This window comes from Sus scrofa, chromosome 12, assembly GCF_000003025.6.
Source record: "Sus scrofa isolate TJ Tabasco breed Duroc chromosome 12, Sscrofa11.1, whole genome shotgun sequence".
Lineage (NCBI taxonomy): Eukaryota > Metazoa > Chordata > Mammalia > Artiodactyla > Suidae > Sus > Sus scrofa.
Genome location: NC_010454.4, coordinates 38,908,765 through 38,925,841, shown reverse-complemented (window position 1 = coordinate 38,925,841; position 17,077 = coordinate 38,908,765). Strand labels below are relative to the sequence as shown.

At 43.2% G+C, this 17,077-nt stretch overlaps 1 protein-coding gene across 4 annotated transcripts in view; it reads right to left on the bottom strand.

The window, feature by feature from the left end:
• Positions 1-17,077, bottom strand: part of TADA2A (transcriptional adaptor 2A) — a 52,856-nt gene that overhangs the window by 2,170 nt on the left and 33,609 nt on the right. For all 4 annotated transcript variants that reach the window (XM_021067335.1, XM_021067336.1, XM_021067337.1 and 1 more), the window contains exons 9-15: positions 13,912-13,975; positions 11,708-11,751; positions 7,829-7,939; positions 6,246-6,317; positions 4,492-4,624; positions 3,741-3,784; positions 1,307-1,380 (exon numbers count right to left, since the gene is read on the bottom strand). In XM_021067335.1, the coding sequence (XP_020922994.1) occupies positions 1,307-1,380; positions 3,741-3,784; positions 4,492-4,624; positions 6,246-6,317; positions 7,829-7,939; positions 11,708-11,751; positions 13,912-13,975 (542 nt within the window). The remainder of the gene's footprint in view (positions 1-1,306; positions 1,381-3,740; positions 3,785-4,491; positions 4,625-6,245; positions 6,318-7,828; positions 7,940-11,707; positions 11,752-13,911; positions 13,976-17,077) is intronic.

Genomic DNA, 17,077 nt, shown 5'->3' with positions numbered 1-17,077 from the left:
CCCCAGGCTAGGGGTCCAATCGAAGCTACAGCTGCCGGCCTACACCACAGCCACAGCAGCACCAGATCCAAGCTGTACCCGGACACCACAGCTCACAGCAATGCTGGATTCCTGACCCACTGAGCGAGGCCAGAGATCAAAACTGCATCCTCATGGATACTAGTTGGATTCGTTTCCGCTGCGCCACAACAGGAACTCCAAGAGTAGAACTTCTGATGGAGTTCCCTGGTGGCCTAACAGTTATGGTTCAGTCAGTGCTGTGGCACAGGTTTGATCCCTGGTCTGGGAACTTTTACATGGCTGCAGGCATAGCCAAAAATAAATTTAAAAAAAGAAGATAATCTTAGAGAAAAAAAAAAGAGTAGAACTTCTGAAAGCGACCACTCTAATAGGAAATAACTATTTTCATATACAAGTAATTTTAAGCTTGCAAAAAATCATATTCATTTACATACAGTATCTGGTACAAGGTAAATGCTTCATAAACAATAGTGCTTTTATTTTTTTTTTGTCTTTTTAGCTATTTCTTAGGCCGCTCCCACGGCATATGGAGGTTCCCAGGCTAGGGGTCGAATCAGAGCTGCAGCCACCAGCCTACGCCAGAGCCACAGCAATTCGGGATCTGAGCCGCATCTGCAATCTACACCACAGCTCATGGCAACGCTGGATCGTTAACCCACTGAGCAAGGCCAGGGACCAAACCCGCAACCTCATGGTTCCTAGTCGGATTCGTTAACCACTGCGCCACAACGGGAACTCCAGCAATAGTGCTTTTAGAGTTACATTATCTTATGTTCTTCTTTCAGAACAGAAATGGTAGCAAGTGACAAGGAAAGGAGTCCTTGAGATCTGCTGAAGTTGGTTAGCTCTTTAGCAGCTAGATCTCCAGCGTGGACTAAGCTCTACACACATAACTGCTACCCGGACAGAGTAAAGCGGGTTTGATCTGTTTTGTTTTTTTTTTTTTTAGTTTTTTTTGGAAGTTCCTGGGCCAGGGATTGAACCTGTGCCACAACAGCCACCTGAGCCGCTTCATTGACAATGCTGGATCCTTAACCAGCACAGAGTAAAGCAGGTTTGTGTCTGTGTTTTTTTTGTTTGTTTGTTTTTTTGTTTTTTTGGAAGTTCCTGGGCCAGGGATTGAACCTGTGCCACAACAGCTGCCCGAGCCGCTTCAGTGACAATGCTGGATCCTTAACCAGCACAGCCATGCAGGAACTCCCCTATAACGTGTTTTTAATGACAGCTCAATGAACAACCAGCCCCTACTCTCTTTCCTCTATCCAGTTCCCCCTCTTTTTGTTACCTCCTTCTCCTTTTCATTCAATTTCTCTGTGCCAGGGAGGCCAGTGAGGTTCAAGGGCGGTGCACTTCGTCTACCTACAGATACAGAAAAGGGCATATATTTCATGAGAGTGATGATCCCCCAAGTGTAAAAAGTACAACAAAGTTCATCAGCTAGGCCAGTTTGGAACAAGACACTACAGACAGCTGTCAGAAGTCTCTACCCATCACCTCAGGCCTCAGTTTAGCTGGCAACACGGGCACACCACTGTCATGTGAAAATAAAAATGGTAAGTCATGTGCCCTTTGCCTTGATAAAATACAAATATAATCACATATACCTTAGCATCAAATATGACTATTCTTCCTAACCTAGTAGGGGATTCTAAAATCTAAAGCCCATCTGTCACCCAGTTAAGGTCGCACGCTGCCTGCCTTGACAGATGAGGAATGGAAAGAACAACTCGGCAGGAGAGACATTTCCCAACCCTGCTGCTCTGCCAGCACTGCAAGGCAAACATGGTAATTAACCAACTACCATCCCCCTTGAGATCAAAGGCAGAGTGTTAGGCCAGCAAAAGGCCTTTCTTATTTATTATGTGGGGGAATCTCTGCTCCTTCCAAAGTAGCCCTGTTTACCTGAATGATCCACACAGAGGAACAATGAGCCACTATACGGCAAAGGAGAGGCTGAGGTGAACTTACATACCTGAGAAAGAAACCCAAGTACCAGGTCACTGCCCTGGATGAGAAGCCTGATGTGAAAAGGTTTTTGGTTTTGTTTAGCATGTATACCTGGAATCAGTGCTCAGCTGGGGATGAGTGGACTGCACTGAAACAAGGAACGTATAGCTACTACATTCAGTTTAGGTGGTGGAGGGAAAGGGGAGAGGCTGTTGCAGGCTGCTCTGCTATGGAACAGGCTTCCCTGTCACATCCACAGAGGGGATGAGTGCCTTACCCTAAAGCCTCAGAAAGGAAGCCCACAGTCATTCCGTGCCTCACCCAAGTGACCAGAGGCTGGGTTAGATCAGGGATCCAGGCTGCCTACTCTGCGTTGCCTTGGGATCAAACAGAGTATGAAGGGAAGCAAGGGATCTCCCAGCTTAATGCAGGGACCAAGGAAAGCTAACACCCGCCCAGGAAGTACAAAGAGTGAGGGTGACTGGTTCAAAAAACACAAATGCCAAAGGTGCACGGTCATGTTTGCTCATTTTTCTTTTGTCTTTTTAGGGCCTTGTCTGTGGCACATGGAGGTTCCTAGGCTAGGGGCCGAATCGGAGCTGTAGCTGCTGGCGTACACCACAGCCACAGCAACACAGGATCTGAGCCGCATCTGCGACCTACACCACAGCTCACGGCAATGCCGGATCCTCAACCCACTGAGCAAGGTCAGGGATTGAACTTGCGTCCTCATGGATGCTAGTCAGATTTGTTTCCATTGAGCCATGACAGAAACATCCCTTCTTCATTCATTTTAATTAGCCAATATTAAATTATCTGTATTTCTGTATTTAGACTGAGGGGAGGGGTGGATGTAAGAAACATATAAAATAAAACTTGGATTTAACTGTTTTGGTTATTCCCTAAAAGACTCTCTTTTAATTACTTGAAACAAAAGGGTAAAAAAAAAAAAAAAAAAAAAAAATCCCTAAAGTGGCCTTTTCTGAGCCCTGTCTAGATCCTGAATCTGAGAGATTTTGAATGGGATCACAAGGTCTGTTGTTCCAACCTTTCAAAAAATGGTAAAACTACAAGTGGGTCAACTTCTGACAAGGGCAGTCTGTCCTCAGTGGAGTGGTCGGCATGTTCAGACTGGGGGACATGGCTAATCTACTATTTGGGGCAGGGGTGAACGATAACCATGAAAACGGGCAGAGAAATAGCACAATCTTGGACCAGAGCTCTACAACTAACACCCCCTTAAACTACCATCCACTGATTACCAGGCACCAAGGATTATCAGACAGCATTTGGCTTAATCCTGCTCTGTACACTAACCTCAAAATAGGACATACCCCAAGAGGTAAAGATAAGAAATACCTTAAGTTTCCAACTTATAAAGAAAATCTTTCTTTTCTGGCAAGTAGCCTGCCCCTTTGCTCACATAAGACAGAGCCTTTAATTGATCCCCTGTGAGACAAATGTCAAAATCTGTGGCAGACAGAACCACAGTAACTAACTGCCCACGAACAATGATAAAATAGAGAAAACACCTGTCTGGAGTTCTTTCTTTCCCTGTCTTTGCAGTCCAAACCTGAGGAAAGGCCCTGTTTGACAATGAAGATTCTAAAATCTTGCTGACGTTCATAAACCAGGATACCACACTTAATCCCCACTCCTCTGCCCAAGCAGCTGGCAGCTCCCACAAAAGCAGAAGGGATTGCTGGGTCACCCTAATTCCCTAGAATGAAAACTTCACAATCAAGGCTTGTTCCAGCCTGAAACATAATTACCTGAATTCGAAGCCATTGGAACAGAAGGACTCAGGCCAGAATCACTACAATGAAGAAGAGGAATTTAAACTTACGTCACATCAAAGAAAGCAATTTCCAAAAGCCCACATGAGACTGAGTGACATTTATTGGGTCAGTTACTCCGAAGAGAAGTAATGAGACAGACGGCTATGCTCTCCAGGATACCTCAACTGAACTACCCAGGAAAGGAAATCGCTCGGATTTGCCAAGAAGACGACCTCTTGGCCTGGCCCATCACGGAGGCCACTCATGGGGAAGGAACAGAAACATGATTCTCCGATGAAAATCATACCAATAAATATAGAGGGAGAAAGAAGGCATGGGGAGAGAATTTACTAATTAAAAAATTAGTTCCCTTGCGGCCCAGCAAGTTAAGGATCCGGCATTGCCGCACCTGCGGCCCAGGCCGCAAATGCACTGCGGGCGGGTTGGATCCCTGGCCTGGGCGTTTCCACATGTCATGGATGGGGAGGGGAGAATCAAAGCAGCAAAGTGGGATTCTAGGAGGCCAGTTATGTTTCTCAAAACTGTCAGTACCATGCTGTTTCTGAGAACTGCTAATATGTTCTGAATTCTGCTAGCTACCCAATTAGGACTGCTCTGCTCTGTCAATTTACAAGAAGAAGGAGGAAATGCTGAAGATCATTCCAACAACAAAGAAATGTCTGAAAATGCAGGGAAGGCCAAAACATCCAAGGGGCTGCTCCTTCACCCGGCGTTAAGCCCTCACATGTCAGCCTGCCGGCGGAGCCACTGCTGGCAGGCACTGCTGTCCTGGATGTACTGGAGGACTTCGGAGAGCATGGTACGTTTGAGGCGCTCCTCTTCTCGGGTCTTCTTGAGGTGATCATAGGTTCTGGCACCTGGAGGTATGAAAAAAACCACCACCACGGTGACCACAATGACAACGGAGCAGAACTAACTGAAGGGCTTCCTAACTGATCAGCAAAGTCTGTCTTTTTAAAATTTCCTTTGCAAAACTGCTTCCACGATTGTTTTCCTAAGAGCAAAGTGATTTCCCCTAGTTTGAAATCCCTTTTCTGACAAGAAATGAAAATATCTTCCTTTTCTACCTTTAAGGGATTTGGGAGGGGGAGGAAAAAAACCCAAACAGAAAAGCACAAAGAGTTGCTTATATCCCTCAAAAAGTAACTTTTAATATTGTCATCTTTACTTCCTGTTCTGTTTTTTCTATCCATGTATTTTGGCGAGTCACACAAGTGCTATATATGTACCCTTCCTTAAAAACCACTCAGAATTACAAATAAAAGCAAACCCTCATTGACCAGTACTATCCTTCCCCCTCTTTCCCAGAGGCAACCAGTATCAGGTAACCAAAACGTGGTATCAGAGTCTTTATATGCATCTTGCTCAACAGCTGCATAGTGTTTTTCATACATTACAAAGGAACACAGGATCCAAAGGACCACACCAGTGGGTTTTCAACCACGTCCCACAGAGCCCCAGGATCCCGTGAACGTCTCTCAGGGATTACTGGGAAGACCACGAGCACCTCCCCATCCTGGTGGTCCTGGGTTCCACACAGGACCTGAACCATCAGACGTCAACCAAAGCAGTCCCATTTTTATCTTATTTACGGATGGGACCTCCACATAAAATTTCATTTTATAAACAGCTTCCATCATTAAAAATAAAGAGCCACTATAGGAGGCCAAACTTACACCCATAGGACCACTTCTTGTGGGCAGCGGGTGACAACTGTCAATTTACAAGAAGAAGGAGGAAATGCTGAAGATCATTCCAACAACAACAAAACAACAGAAACTGCCATTTATGGAGGCTTTACTGTGTGCCAGGTACTGTGCTATGTTTCCATGCATTATCTCTAATCTTCCTATTAACTGCAAGAGACTTGGAAACTGAACGAACAGAATTACAGATGTGGCGAACAGAGTTATAGCTCTGTTAACAGAAGAGCCAGAATCTAAACCCAAGTTGTCCTAAACTTCAGGTCTTAATACTGCAACACACTGCCTTCCCTATGACCTGGCTCTACTACAACCATCTCCTTCATCACTTTAAACCTTGGTTTCTTCATTAAATGAAAATAACAATACCTACCTCATTGTTTGTAATGAGAATTAAATGGCAAGCCAGGTGAAGGGCATAGGGTAGGGCCTCAAGTAACTAGGATGCAAGCAGTTAGAGCTGGGTTAATAAGAATGATCAGACTACCCGTCACTAAATTTTAAAAGGCTGAGGCTAATTCTTAAGGGCAACAGACTCCTAAATCTAAAGCAGCTTCTCTCTCTTCTCTGTTATAACTTTCATTTCACCTCAGATAATTCATACAGTGGTATTTATAAGGATTAAATGAATGAAACTTTACTGGAAGGATTGAAAACTCACTCTGAAATATAAAAGCTTGTTTTAAAAAAAAAATCCACAGCACCTCAGAGATGTCCTCTATGTGTTAGGAAGACACTTGCCCTCTGACCTCATGCGTAGCTTAAACATACTTACTACAAAAATTGGTAATGCCTGCTGTCCTGTATTCCTGGAGCCTCTTGATTTCTCTGCGGAGTTCAAATTCCACTGTTTATCCCCCCAAAACAAACACAAGAGAAAAATTGGAAAAACAAAATCAGTATCAATGAGCACTTTTACTGTTGGATATTTTTAGTAATTCTGCCTTATAAAAAGACTGGGCAATTCCATTTGGGGACTCCTATTTGTTGCTGACATCTCATTAGAAATTTTACTCAAGAGCTGACAAAAACGTGCTCCAGCTGTCTTCGGGCTTCTATCTCCAGCTGGAGAAAGCAGCTGAAATTGACTGTCTTCTAGAAAACTCACAGTGAACTGGCTGAATTCATTTAGCTACAGAAGTAATGAATATAATTTTTTTTAAGCCACCAAGTTTCCCTGCTCTATTTATTCTCTGTTAAAAGCTCTAGCCACAAAACCAAATTCTTTTATGAAACCCATCTCTGGTATTACTTGATGTGGCCCGTTTGCAAGGCAAGGACAAAAGCTCCATGCTCAAGTCCCAGAGAGTTTCTTTACAGCTTTTCTCCTATAGGAACAAAAGAGCAATTGTGTTTTCCATAAAGCAGAGATTTCTGCCTCCTCTGAGCACACAGATCAGGTTGCGCTGCTTAGGTTGTTACATGACAGAACATCCAAATTTGGGTGCTTTGAAACAGGATGAAGGAAGAGCCTGGACCATCCACAGGATGTAGTTCTTTGCAGTGACACATAAACCAGGGATGGCACAAACTGGGACAGGAAGTAAGGATCAGTCACCCAGTATAAACTACAAAAAGAACGCCAACCAAACAGGGTGTGTGGTGAGGTCAACCAGGCTGGCTCAGATAAATGCCTACAATGTCATGGAAGAAACATTTGCATGATGAGAACAGGATAAGAGCCTTCAGGAAGCACCTTCCCAGAATGAAACTTGGGGGTCAATGCATGAGTCTCATCAGGAAAGTATAGACTTAGCCACCCAGCTCAGACTGTTTTAATGTCTAGGCTATTTTTTATACTGAAAAATCAAATGGTAGTTACTCTCTTAGAGAAAAAGGCAAGAAAACGATGGACGTACTATATACTATCTCCACGAGTCATTCAACTCTGTCCCCATTTTAAAAACCAGTTTTAATATGACAATAATCATGAACAAAATAATATGATGTCTGGGATTTGTGTCAAAATAATCCACCTGAGGGTGGGAGGGGAGTGGGTGGTAAACTGGTCCTGTGCTGATAACTGCTGAAACTGGGCTCGTTATACTGCGAACATGGGGGTTCATTATACTATTGTGATCTCTGTTTTCGCATGTTTTAAAACTCTCATAACAAAAAGGGGGAAAATTAATAAACTACTGTTTATCTGAGGGGGGAAAAGGCCAATAGACTTTTTAAAGGCGCTCTACTCTCATCCCCAAAGTCCCAGATTTATCTCACAGTAATAAAGAGGAAGAAATACAAAAAAATCCACTTATTTGCAGGACTTCACATAAAATACACCATTACGTCTCCTATTTATATAAACACACACACACACACACACACACACTTGCTCAAGGTTCAAAAACCACCTACATGCATGGCTTTCAATGAACTTGTCATGCTCCACTGGTCCCACTATCCTTGCAAATCGCCTCATTGTTTCATAAAGGTCTTGGACTTCCTTGGGATATCGCCGTTCCATTACTACAGAGAAAGTAAAGAATACAAGGATCTACATTTCTTTTATAAGAACACATTTCCACATTTATAAGAACACATTTCCACATTTATAAGAACACATTTCCACATTTCTTTTATAAGAAGTAAAATGGAAGGACATTATTTCTACCCTCACATGACTAACTTAACCAAGCCAGGAAGCAAACTGAAAAACTAAGAATGGAGAACACTGATCATAACCATCACAGAACCAGAGTGACGCTCCCAGAGGGATGCTGTGATCACTGCAGGCCATCTGCGCTGCTGAGCACCCTGCTAACCCCCACCCCCACCACTTAATCTGTACTGGGGCAGGAACGGCTGGCAGTAATGGGAAAGATGATTAAAGGCAGATCATGAGTTCTTAGGAAAAATGCTGGGCAAAACTTCTGGTATTAACTTATACAGCACAAGGCAAGCACAGACACAGTAATTCATCTAGAAGAGGTAGATGAGCCTGGAAAAAGCGCCTGATCTCTTGCATGCCCCACCAAAAACCTTCTTCGTAACTACACATTCTCGAGTAAGATATTTATTTCTTTACTCTCTATATGGGTCATTTTGCCTTTCTCTAAACTTAATTTAGTACCACAATTTCACTGACTACTACTGACATTATATTTTGATAACTCTCAGTAAATGATCATATATGTATGCAGCACAGCCAGGGTCAGCAACTCTGAGGACCACTACTGACCAAATAAAAAGGGCTATCAGGAGTTCCCGTCGTGGCGCAGTGGTTAACGAATCCGACTAGGAACCATGAGGTTGCGGGTTCGGTCCCTGCCCTTGCTCAGTGGGTTAACGATCCGGCATTGCCGTGAGTTGTGGTGTAGGTTGCAGACGCGGCTCGGATCCCGCGTTGCTGTGGCTCTGGCGTAGGCCGGTGGCTGCAGCTCCGATTCAACCCCTAGCCTGGGAACCTCCATATGCTGCGGGAGCGGCCCAAGAAATAGCAACAATAACAACAACAACAAAAAAGACAAAAAATAAATAAATAAATAAATAAATAAATAAAAAAGGGCTATCAGCAAAAGATGAGGAGTAACACCCACCAACAATAACTGGTACATTGGGGTGGCTAGGAACTCTTGAACCCCTACCCAGTCATTTCAGTAAGAGAGTTAACTAGGCGGCTAGTTCCGTCCACTTTAATGCTAAAGACACAGGCTTCCACTTACAAGTTATGTAAAACACCCTTCTCTACAGGGATCATACAGAAAAATCTGGAGTAAAATTTTTTAATCTGATGAAAAAAACTCCTATGCCTACCATCCTAAGGTCATGAACATTCAGTATCATGGCAACTGGAAACCCCTCAAACCACACTGCCCATCCACTTCTTCCTCAGAAGCAACAGCACTGCCCCTCAGCTCTACATGGTAGAGATACAGTTAAAAGAATAAGGAGGCAAAACTGATCTCTCTCAGCTGAGAATAGAATTTATAGAGAGTCAAGGTCTTCTATGTAAAGTTTAAAATCCAAATGACCTATGGAAAGCGCAGGAATTCAGATGTAGGAACCCACTACTGTGGCTACCAGAACACGACCAATTACTGTCTACAGAAAGGACAAGGGAGATCTGGTCTTGGGTTATTTTTGCCAACCCACAGCTCTCGATGAGAATGAGGTTAAACAGGTGATGATGTACGCTGCTAGAAGGAGTACAAATTGATATAACCATCTTTCAGAAAACATGCTGGCAGCATGTGTCAAGCATTCTTAATAACCATATTCCTTGACCTATTAATTGTGCTTCTGGGAATCTAACTTAAAAAAAATATTCTGTGTATATTTATCCATGACTTGAGTCACTTTGCTGTACAGAAGAAACTGGCACAACATTGTAAATCAACCATAATTTTTTTTTTTGTCTTTTTTTTGCTATCTCTTGGGCCGCTCCCGTAGCATGTGGAGATTCCCAGGCTAGGGGTCCAATTGGAGCTGTAGCCACCGGCCTACACCAGAGCCACAGCAACGCGGGATCCGAGCCGTGTCTGCAACCTACACCACAGCTCACGGCAACACTGGATTGTTAACGCACTGAGCGAGGGCAGGGACCGAACCCACAATCTCATGGTTCCTAGTCGGATTCGTTAACCACTGCGCCACGACGGGAACTCCTCAACCATAATTCTAAAAAAATTTAAGAAAAGGACAACTATTCTAAATTCAGACAAAGCTTTATTCACAAACAAGTTTACCTTAGATTTATAATGATTGAAAAAACTGGAGTTCCTGCTGTGGCACAGTGGATTAAGAATTTGACTGCAGGGGCTCAGGTTGCTGCAGAGGTGTGGGTTTGATCCCTGGCCCAGCACAGTGGGTTAAGGATCTGGCATTGCTGCATCTGCAGGGTAAGTCACAGCTATGTCTTAGATTCTGCCCCTGGCCCAGGAACTTCCACATGCCATGGTGTGGCCATAAAAGAAAAAAACAAAAACAACTGAAAATAAGCTAAATATCTAATAATAAAAGACAGACTAAGCACATGATTATACATTTATGTATCTATACAACATATCACCTGTCAAAAATGACATCATCCAAAGATCATAATCACTTGAAAAATGCGTAATTGAAAGTGAAAAAGGACATAAAATGTTACCTACTTATGATCAGGACTATATTAAAGACACTTAACTCAAAACTGGCTGACCTGAACCTTCCAGTGGCCCAGAGTGCCAAACCCTGTGAAAGTCCACCAACCAGCATATGAAGCACAATCATCATTACGTACTTTTACAAAAAGACTACTATGACATACAACTATTATAAACATAGACAGATATTGCAGATTTTTTTTTTTTTTTTTTTTTGCTTTTTAGGACCACACCTGTGGCATACAAGGTTCCCAGCCTATGGGCTGAATTGGAGCTACAGCTGCCGGCCTATACCATAGCCATAGCAAAGCAGGATCTGAGTTTCATCTGCGACCTACACCACAGCTTATGGCAACGCTGGATTCCTGACCCATTGATTGAGGCCAGGGATCAAACACGCATCCTCATGGATACCAGTCAGATTTGTTTCTCATTGTTTCCCAGCCACAATGGGAACTCTCAATGGTCATGTTTTAATTACTACACTAATTAAAACAAAAAAAAGAATTCTTAAGCGTCATTGACTATATATTAATGGTTCTCTTTTTTTGGCCACACACATGGCATGTGGACTGTTCCTGGCCAGGGATGACTGAAGCTGTGCTGCAGTTGTGACCTGTGCCACAGCTGCAGGAATGCTGGATTCTTAACCTGCTATGCCACAGGGGAACTTTCTATTAATGGTTCTTAACTCTCACTTCACAACAGAATTGCCTTGAATACTTAAGGATTCTGACTTAAGCAGTCTGAGGTCTCAGGTACGAGAATTTCTTAAGCCTCCTAGGTGATGCTAATATGCAACCTGGATTAGGATGCCAAAAATGATCTGTTTAAAACTACTCGATAATGTTCGGAGTTCCCTTTGTGGTGCAGTGGAAACAAATCTGACTAGGAAACACGAGGTTGCGGGTTCGATCCCTGGCCTCACTCAGCAGGTTAAGGATCTGACATTGCTATGAGCTGTGGTGTAGGTCAAAGACACGGCTTGGATCCCGAATTGCTGTGGCTGTGGTGTAGGCTGGCAGCTACAGCTCTGATTCGACCCCTAGCCTCTGAACCTCCATATGCTGTGGGTGCAGCCCTAAAAAGCAAAAATAAATAAATAAATAAAGGGAGAAATTTTAATATAAAGAAAACAGCTAATACTTACACTGAAACTTTCTAAGGTTGATTAATCCATGGTCTCTTATAATTCTAGAATGAAAACCATAATAATATATGTGATCATTAGTTGCACATTTAATAACGTCTTCCACACGCAATTTTTATTGAGACGTCCTAAACACTCTGAGGAAGAATATCAAGTTCCAAAGGAGTCACTCCCCACAGAGATTTGCAGGTCAGTGAGTTAGAGTCTCAATGTTAGGCTCTCAAGCATCCTATTTTTCCTCTTCTTGGGCATAGAAGACTCTCATTAACTATTTGCTGGATGAACTCAAGGAGTCAATGAGCACTCATAAATACTGAAAAACACATTTCTGATCTTAAGATGAAGCTGAAGGGCATCTGTGTCCATGTCATAAAAATTATCTATTCAGCTTAGAAAAATGGTAATTGAGAACAGCCACTTAAGGGCAATCTATTAACCATAAAAGGACATCATGACCACACATTCACCATTTACAACTGTACATTCACATAATGCTTTGAGGCTATTTGAAATAAATCTTGTGCATATTTAATGAAAGAGTATCATAAAACATAGTATCTAAGGGCAACCTGAACAACTCATTTCTACAACACTGTTCCAGCTCTGTGTGTTTCCAGCAAAAGAGAATTAAGTAAACCATGCAGTTATGTGTCTGGAACCTTTGATTTGTACCAGAGGTATTCATGACTAGCAGTGGAGAAGAACAGCTGGGTAATCTTCAGCACTTCGCAGAAGCTAACTCCAGGCATGCAGAGAGTAAACTTTATTTTTTTACTTTTTTTTACTTTTTAGAGCTGCACCTGAAGCATACAGAAATTTACAGGCTAGGGGTCAAGTTGGAGCTGCAGCTGCTGGCCTACGCAAAGCCACAGCAATGTGAGACCTGAGCCGTGTCTGGAATCTACACCACAGCTCATGGTAACCCCAGATCTTTAACCCACTGAGAGAGGCCAGGGATTGAACCCACATCCTCAAAGATGCTAGTCAGGTTTGTTTCCGCTGAGCCACAACAGGAACTCCCTGTAAGTTTTACTTGAGCTCGCATCTTGGTCCTTCAAGAGTGCCTCCCAAGTCCCATTCCTTTTTCCTGTTGTGATACCCTGTCTCTAGTTAGTAACACCATGGTGACATGCCTACACATACATACACACCCTCTGCATACCCTCCTCTGAACTGTTAAAGTCTCCTGGAATCCAACAGGGGTCTGGGGCCCATAATTTTATGGTTTTTGGTCTGTTGCAAAGAGAATGAATAACCAAGAGTACCTGAAATTTGTTCGTATTTTTCTGAAATCCTTTTATTTATTTTTTATTTTTTATTTTTTTGTCTTTTTGCCATTTCTTGGGCCGCTCCCGCGGCATATGGAGGTTCCCAGGCTAGGGGTCGAATTGGAGCTGGAGCCACCGGCCTACACCTGAGCCACAGCAACGCGGGATCCGAGCCGCATCTGCGACCTACACCACAGCTCACGGCAGCGCCGGATCGTTAACCCACTGAGCAAGGGCAGGGATCGAACCCGCAACCTCATGGTTCCTCGTCGGATTCGTTAACTGCTGCGCCACGACGGGAACTCCTGACCACTCAGTTTTTATGAGAAGCCTTTTTATCTAAAAGGATTTCAGGAGTTCCCATCATGGCGCAGCAGTTAACGAATCAGAAGAGGAACCATGAGGTTGCGGGTTCGGTCCCTGCCCTTGCTCAGTGGGTTAACGATCCGGCGCTGCCGTGAGCTGTGGTGTTGGCTGCAGACGCGGCTCGGATCCCGCGTTGCTGTGGCTCTGGCGTAGGCTGGCGGCTACAGCTCTAATTCAACCCCTAGCCTGGGAACCTCCATATGCCATGGGAGCGGCCCAAGAAATAGCAAAAAGACAAAAAAAAAAAAAAAAAAAAAAAAAACCCAAAAAAAACTGAGTGGTCAGAATGGCAGCATTAGAAAAAGCATACCTTAAAAGAATACCTTAAATTTATCTGTTCCTTTCCCCTTAAAACAGTGTACCCATACTATTCACTGGTCATCATAACATCAAGAAAGGGTAAGGAAGGAGGAGGTAAAAAGCAAAAAAGGGAGAGGTATTATTATTCCCATTTGACGGATGGAAAAACTGAGTTAAGTGTATTCCTCAAAGTTAAAAGATGAGTCACAAGTGGACTATATGGTCAACAGTACAAAAGCAAAAGAAGACAGGAAGGTTTTCTATACTTACTTTTTTCGCCTCTGTCTCTCCTTTAACCTGGAATGATAGATATCTACCACAGCCATCTTCAGAGCTATAAACAAACACAAACAATAACAAAGCCAAGACAAAAGTAAATCTTTACCCAAACTCCTAAACTTTGAACCTCATACTATGAACTAGTTTATACTTACTGGTCCTGGGACATGTGTCTCCTGGAAACAAAAACACCCTGGGATACTGAATTTCTCTACCAGTAAATTACAGTGAAGTTCTTTTTTCCTATGTATATGTTTACATGAAATTAATTTCTGCTTTCTGCTGAATAGCCTCTTTGGCCAGGCCCTACCATGTATATTATTAGCTTTCATATAACAGCTCAACGAGGAATCTGCACTTTGGTCATACATGGGCTAGCAACTACATCCATTAGCGTTTCAGATTAGAAGAAAGAAATGCCAAAATATAATATGCTTGGCTGTGAGCAGATGCACTATATCTGTATGTAACTTCAATTACTGGGAAATGACCAGGAACACTTTATCCAGGCCATTCTCCCTTGAGTTTGAGATAAAAATAACATAAATTCTAGCTGGATGATCTGAAGAGGTGAGTTAATGTAATTTTTTTAAACTTTTTGGGTTCATTTCTAACAACCAAAAGTATTTGAATAACATCGGGTCCAAGATTTTAAGGCAATGGTTTCCAAACTTTTTTCAGGTAGCAGAAATCCTTCCAAAAATGAACTCTTTCTTGATTTCTACGGTGTTCCATGCAGAAGCCCAGGTACCAGAGAATGCCCCAGACCCTGCTGGGATTTCCTAACACAGCTGCTCTGGACTTAAAGGCTCGAGCACGCTGTGCTGGTGAGGGTACACTTTACGTAACCGTGGGGTGGAAGAGGCAGGAGGAATGGAGAGGAGAGGAGGTGTCTCTGATACGCAGTATAGCCAAGTGCAAGTTTAAGAGTGGACTGTATTTCTTGTGAGAAACAGAATTAAGAAGTCAACAGTTTAAGGCAGAAAGAGAAGCAAATAAAATAGCTAAGTAAGTAGTATTTACCACGTTTCAGGCTCTCTAAGCGCCTTATCTCATTTATCCACCCAATAACAAGATGAGTTCAAGGGCAAAGAAAGCACCCGAAGATGCAGTGGAAAGTAGTGCTAATTTTGACAATATTTCTGTAATTTTTCTAAGACTCGAACTTATGTTGTTTCCCGAGATATGTGTGGGAATGACTTAAAAAAACTGAAGAGACTGTGTTACAAAAAACTCTATAAATAAATCCTGCTGATAAATGGTTCTACTGCTTGATCATTTCAGTAGTTTAAACTTGTACAATTGGCTCTGGAGAACAAAGGGAAGGAAGGGAACACAGAGAAATAAATAGGAAGGGAACTGGAATTCTCCCAGAGGAAAATTCATATTTGGAGCTCTCTCCCTTGTCTTTATGAAGCACACAGACAGCAGCAACGATGATAAGATCTCAACTGTATGAATAACCCCAGGAGGACCACGCGCAGTAGGCAGAACCGAAATAAGAGGAAGACACTGAAAGAATGAGAATCACAGGTTCGAACGCTACTTAAAGTGACTTGAGGTCCCAGCGGAGCAGGCAAACAAAGACCCAGAGGTCATTAAAAACAAGCAAGCCCAAGGCACCCATAACCTTGCTACTGATGCAAGGCCTCTGAAATCGCAGCTTTGGGGGACGACTAGTCTCCCTGTGATTACACTCGGGACTGATAAAGTTTCCAAACGGCTGGCCTTAAAATATTTCGAGAAGTGGGCAGAAGTCAGAGGCAGCTCCTTCCCACTGCGATGTATTTCTAACATTGTTCAAAATAGCTGGCAACATGTTTCTGTTTTCCTGACAGAAGGCACTTACTGCTTGCTTGGCAAGAAAACCAACTCAGAGGCCTTAACTGCAGGGAAGCCAATCAAAATCCCTCTTGCAAGCACATGAACACAAACCTGTGACTCAGGTATTCCCCAGAAGCTGAGCTTTTTAAAAGCTTTGGCTAAGATGCACACAATTAGTTCCGTGAAGGAAAGAAGACTACGTGACCTAATGGTTAGAGTCAGCAACTAGGAAGGCTTAGGCAGGTTACTTAATTCCTTTGTGCATTTCCCTGAAGGCAGAATGGGGATATGTCTACTTCTACTTCTCAGGAATCTGGTTAAGCTACAGAAGACAAAAAAATGTGAAATTGCAAGGGGAAAAAAAAGCTTTTTTTTTTTACTAAGTTGTAAAGATAGTTTAAGTACAATACAATACTAAGGAGTTCCTGCAGTGGCGCAGAAGAAATGAATCTGACTAGGAACCATGAGGCCTCACCCAGCGGGTTAAGGATCCAGCATTGCCGTGAACTGTGATGTAGGTGTGAGAGGCAGCTCGGATCTGGCGTTGCTGTGGCTCTGGTGTAGGCTGGCAGCTGTAGCTCTGATTAGACCCCTAGCCTGGGAACCTCCATGTGCTGCGGGAGCGGCCCAAGAAATAGCAAAAAGACAAAAAAAATAAAATAAAATAAAATAGAGATGATGATGATGATGATGATGATGATAATAATAATAATAATAATGCCCAAGCCAAAGAGTTTTGTGAGGATGAAATGAATTCATTATGTCAAGGACTTAACTGGTGGAGTTCCCGTCACAGCTCAGTGGTTAGCAAATCCGACTAGGAACCATAAGGTTGCAGGTTCGATCCCTGGCCTTGCTCAGTGGGTTAGGATCCAGTGTTGCAGTGAGCTGTGGTGTAGGTTGCAGACATGGCTTGGATCCCGAATTGCTGTGGCTCTGGTGTAAGCTGGCAGCTACAGCTCTAATGAGACACCTAGCCTGGGAACCTCATATGCTGAGGGAGTGGCCCTAGAAATGGCAAAAAGCCAAAAAGCCAAAAAGCCAAAAAAAAAAAAAGGCTAGTACCTGGCAAACAGTAAGTGCTCCATTTATTAGCTATAATTATTAATAACATTTAAGTCTAAAAAGCCCTAAGCATAGGAGTTCCCATTGTGGCACAGTGGAAATGAATCCGACTAGGAACCATGAGGTTGTGGGTTTGATCCCTGGCCTCGCTCAGTGGGTTAAGGATCTGGTGTGGCTGTGAGCTGTGGTGCAGGTTGCAGAGTCGGCTCAGATCTGGCACTGCTGTGGCTGCAGCGTAGGCTGGCAGCTACAGCCCCTAGCCTCGGAA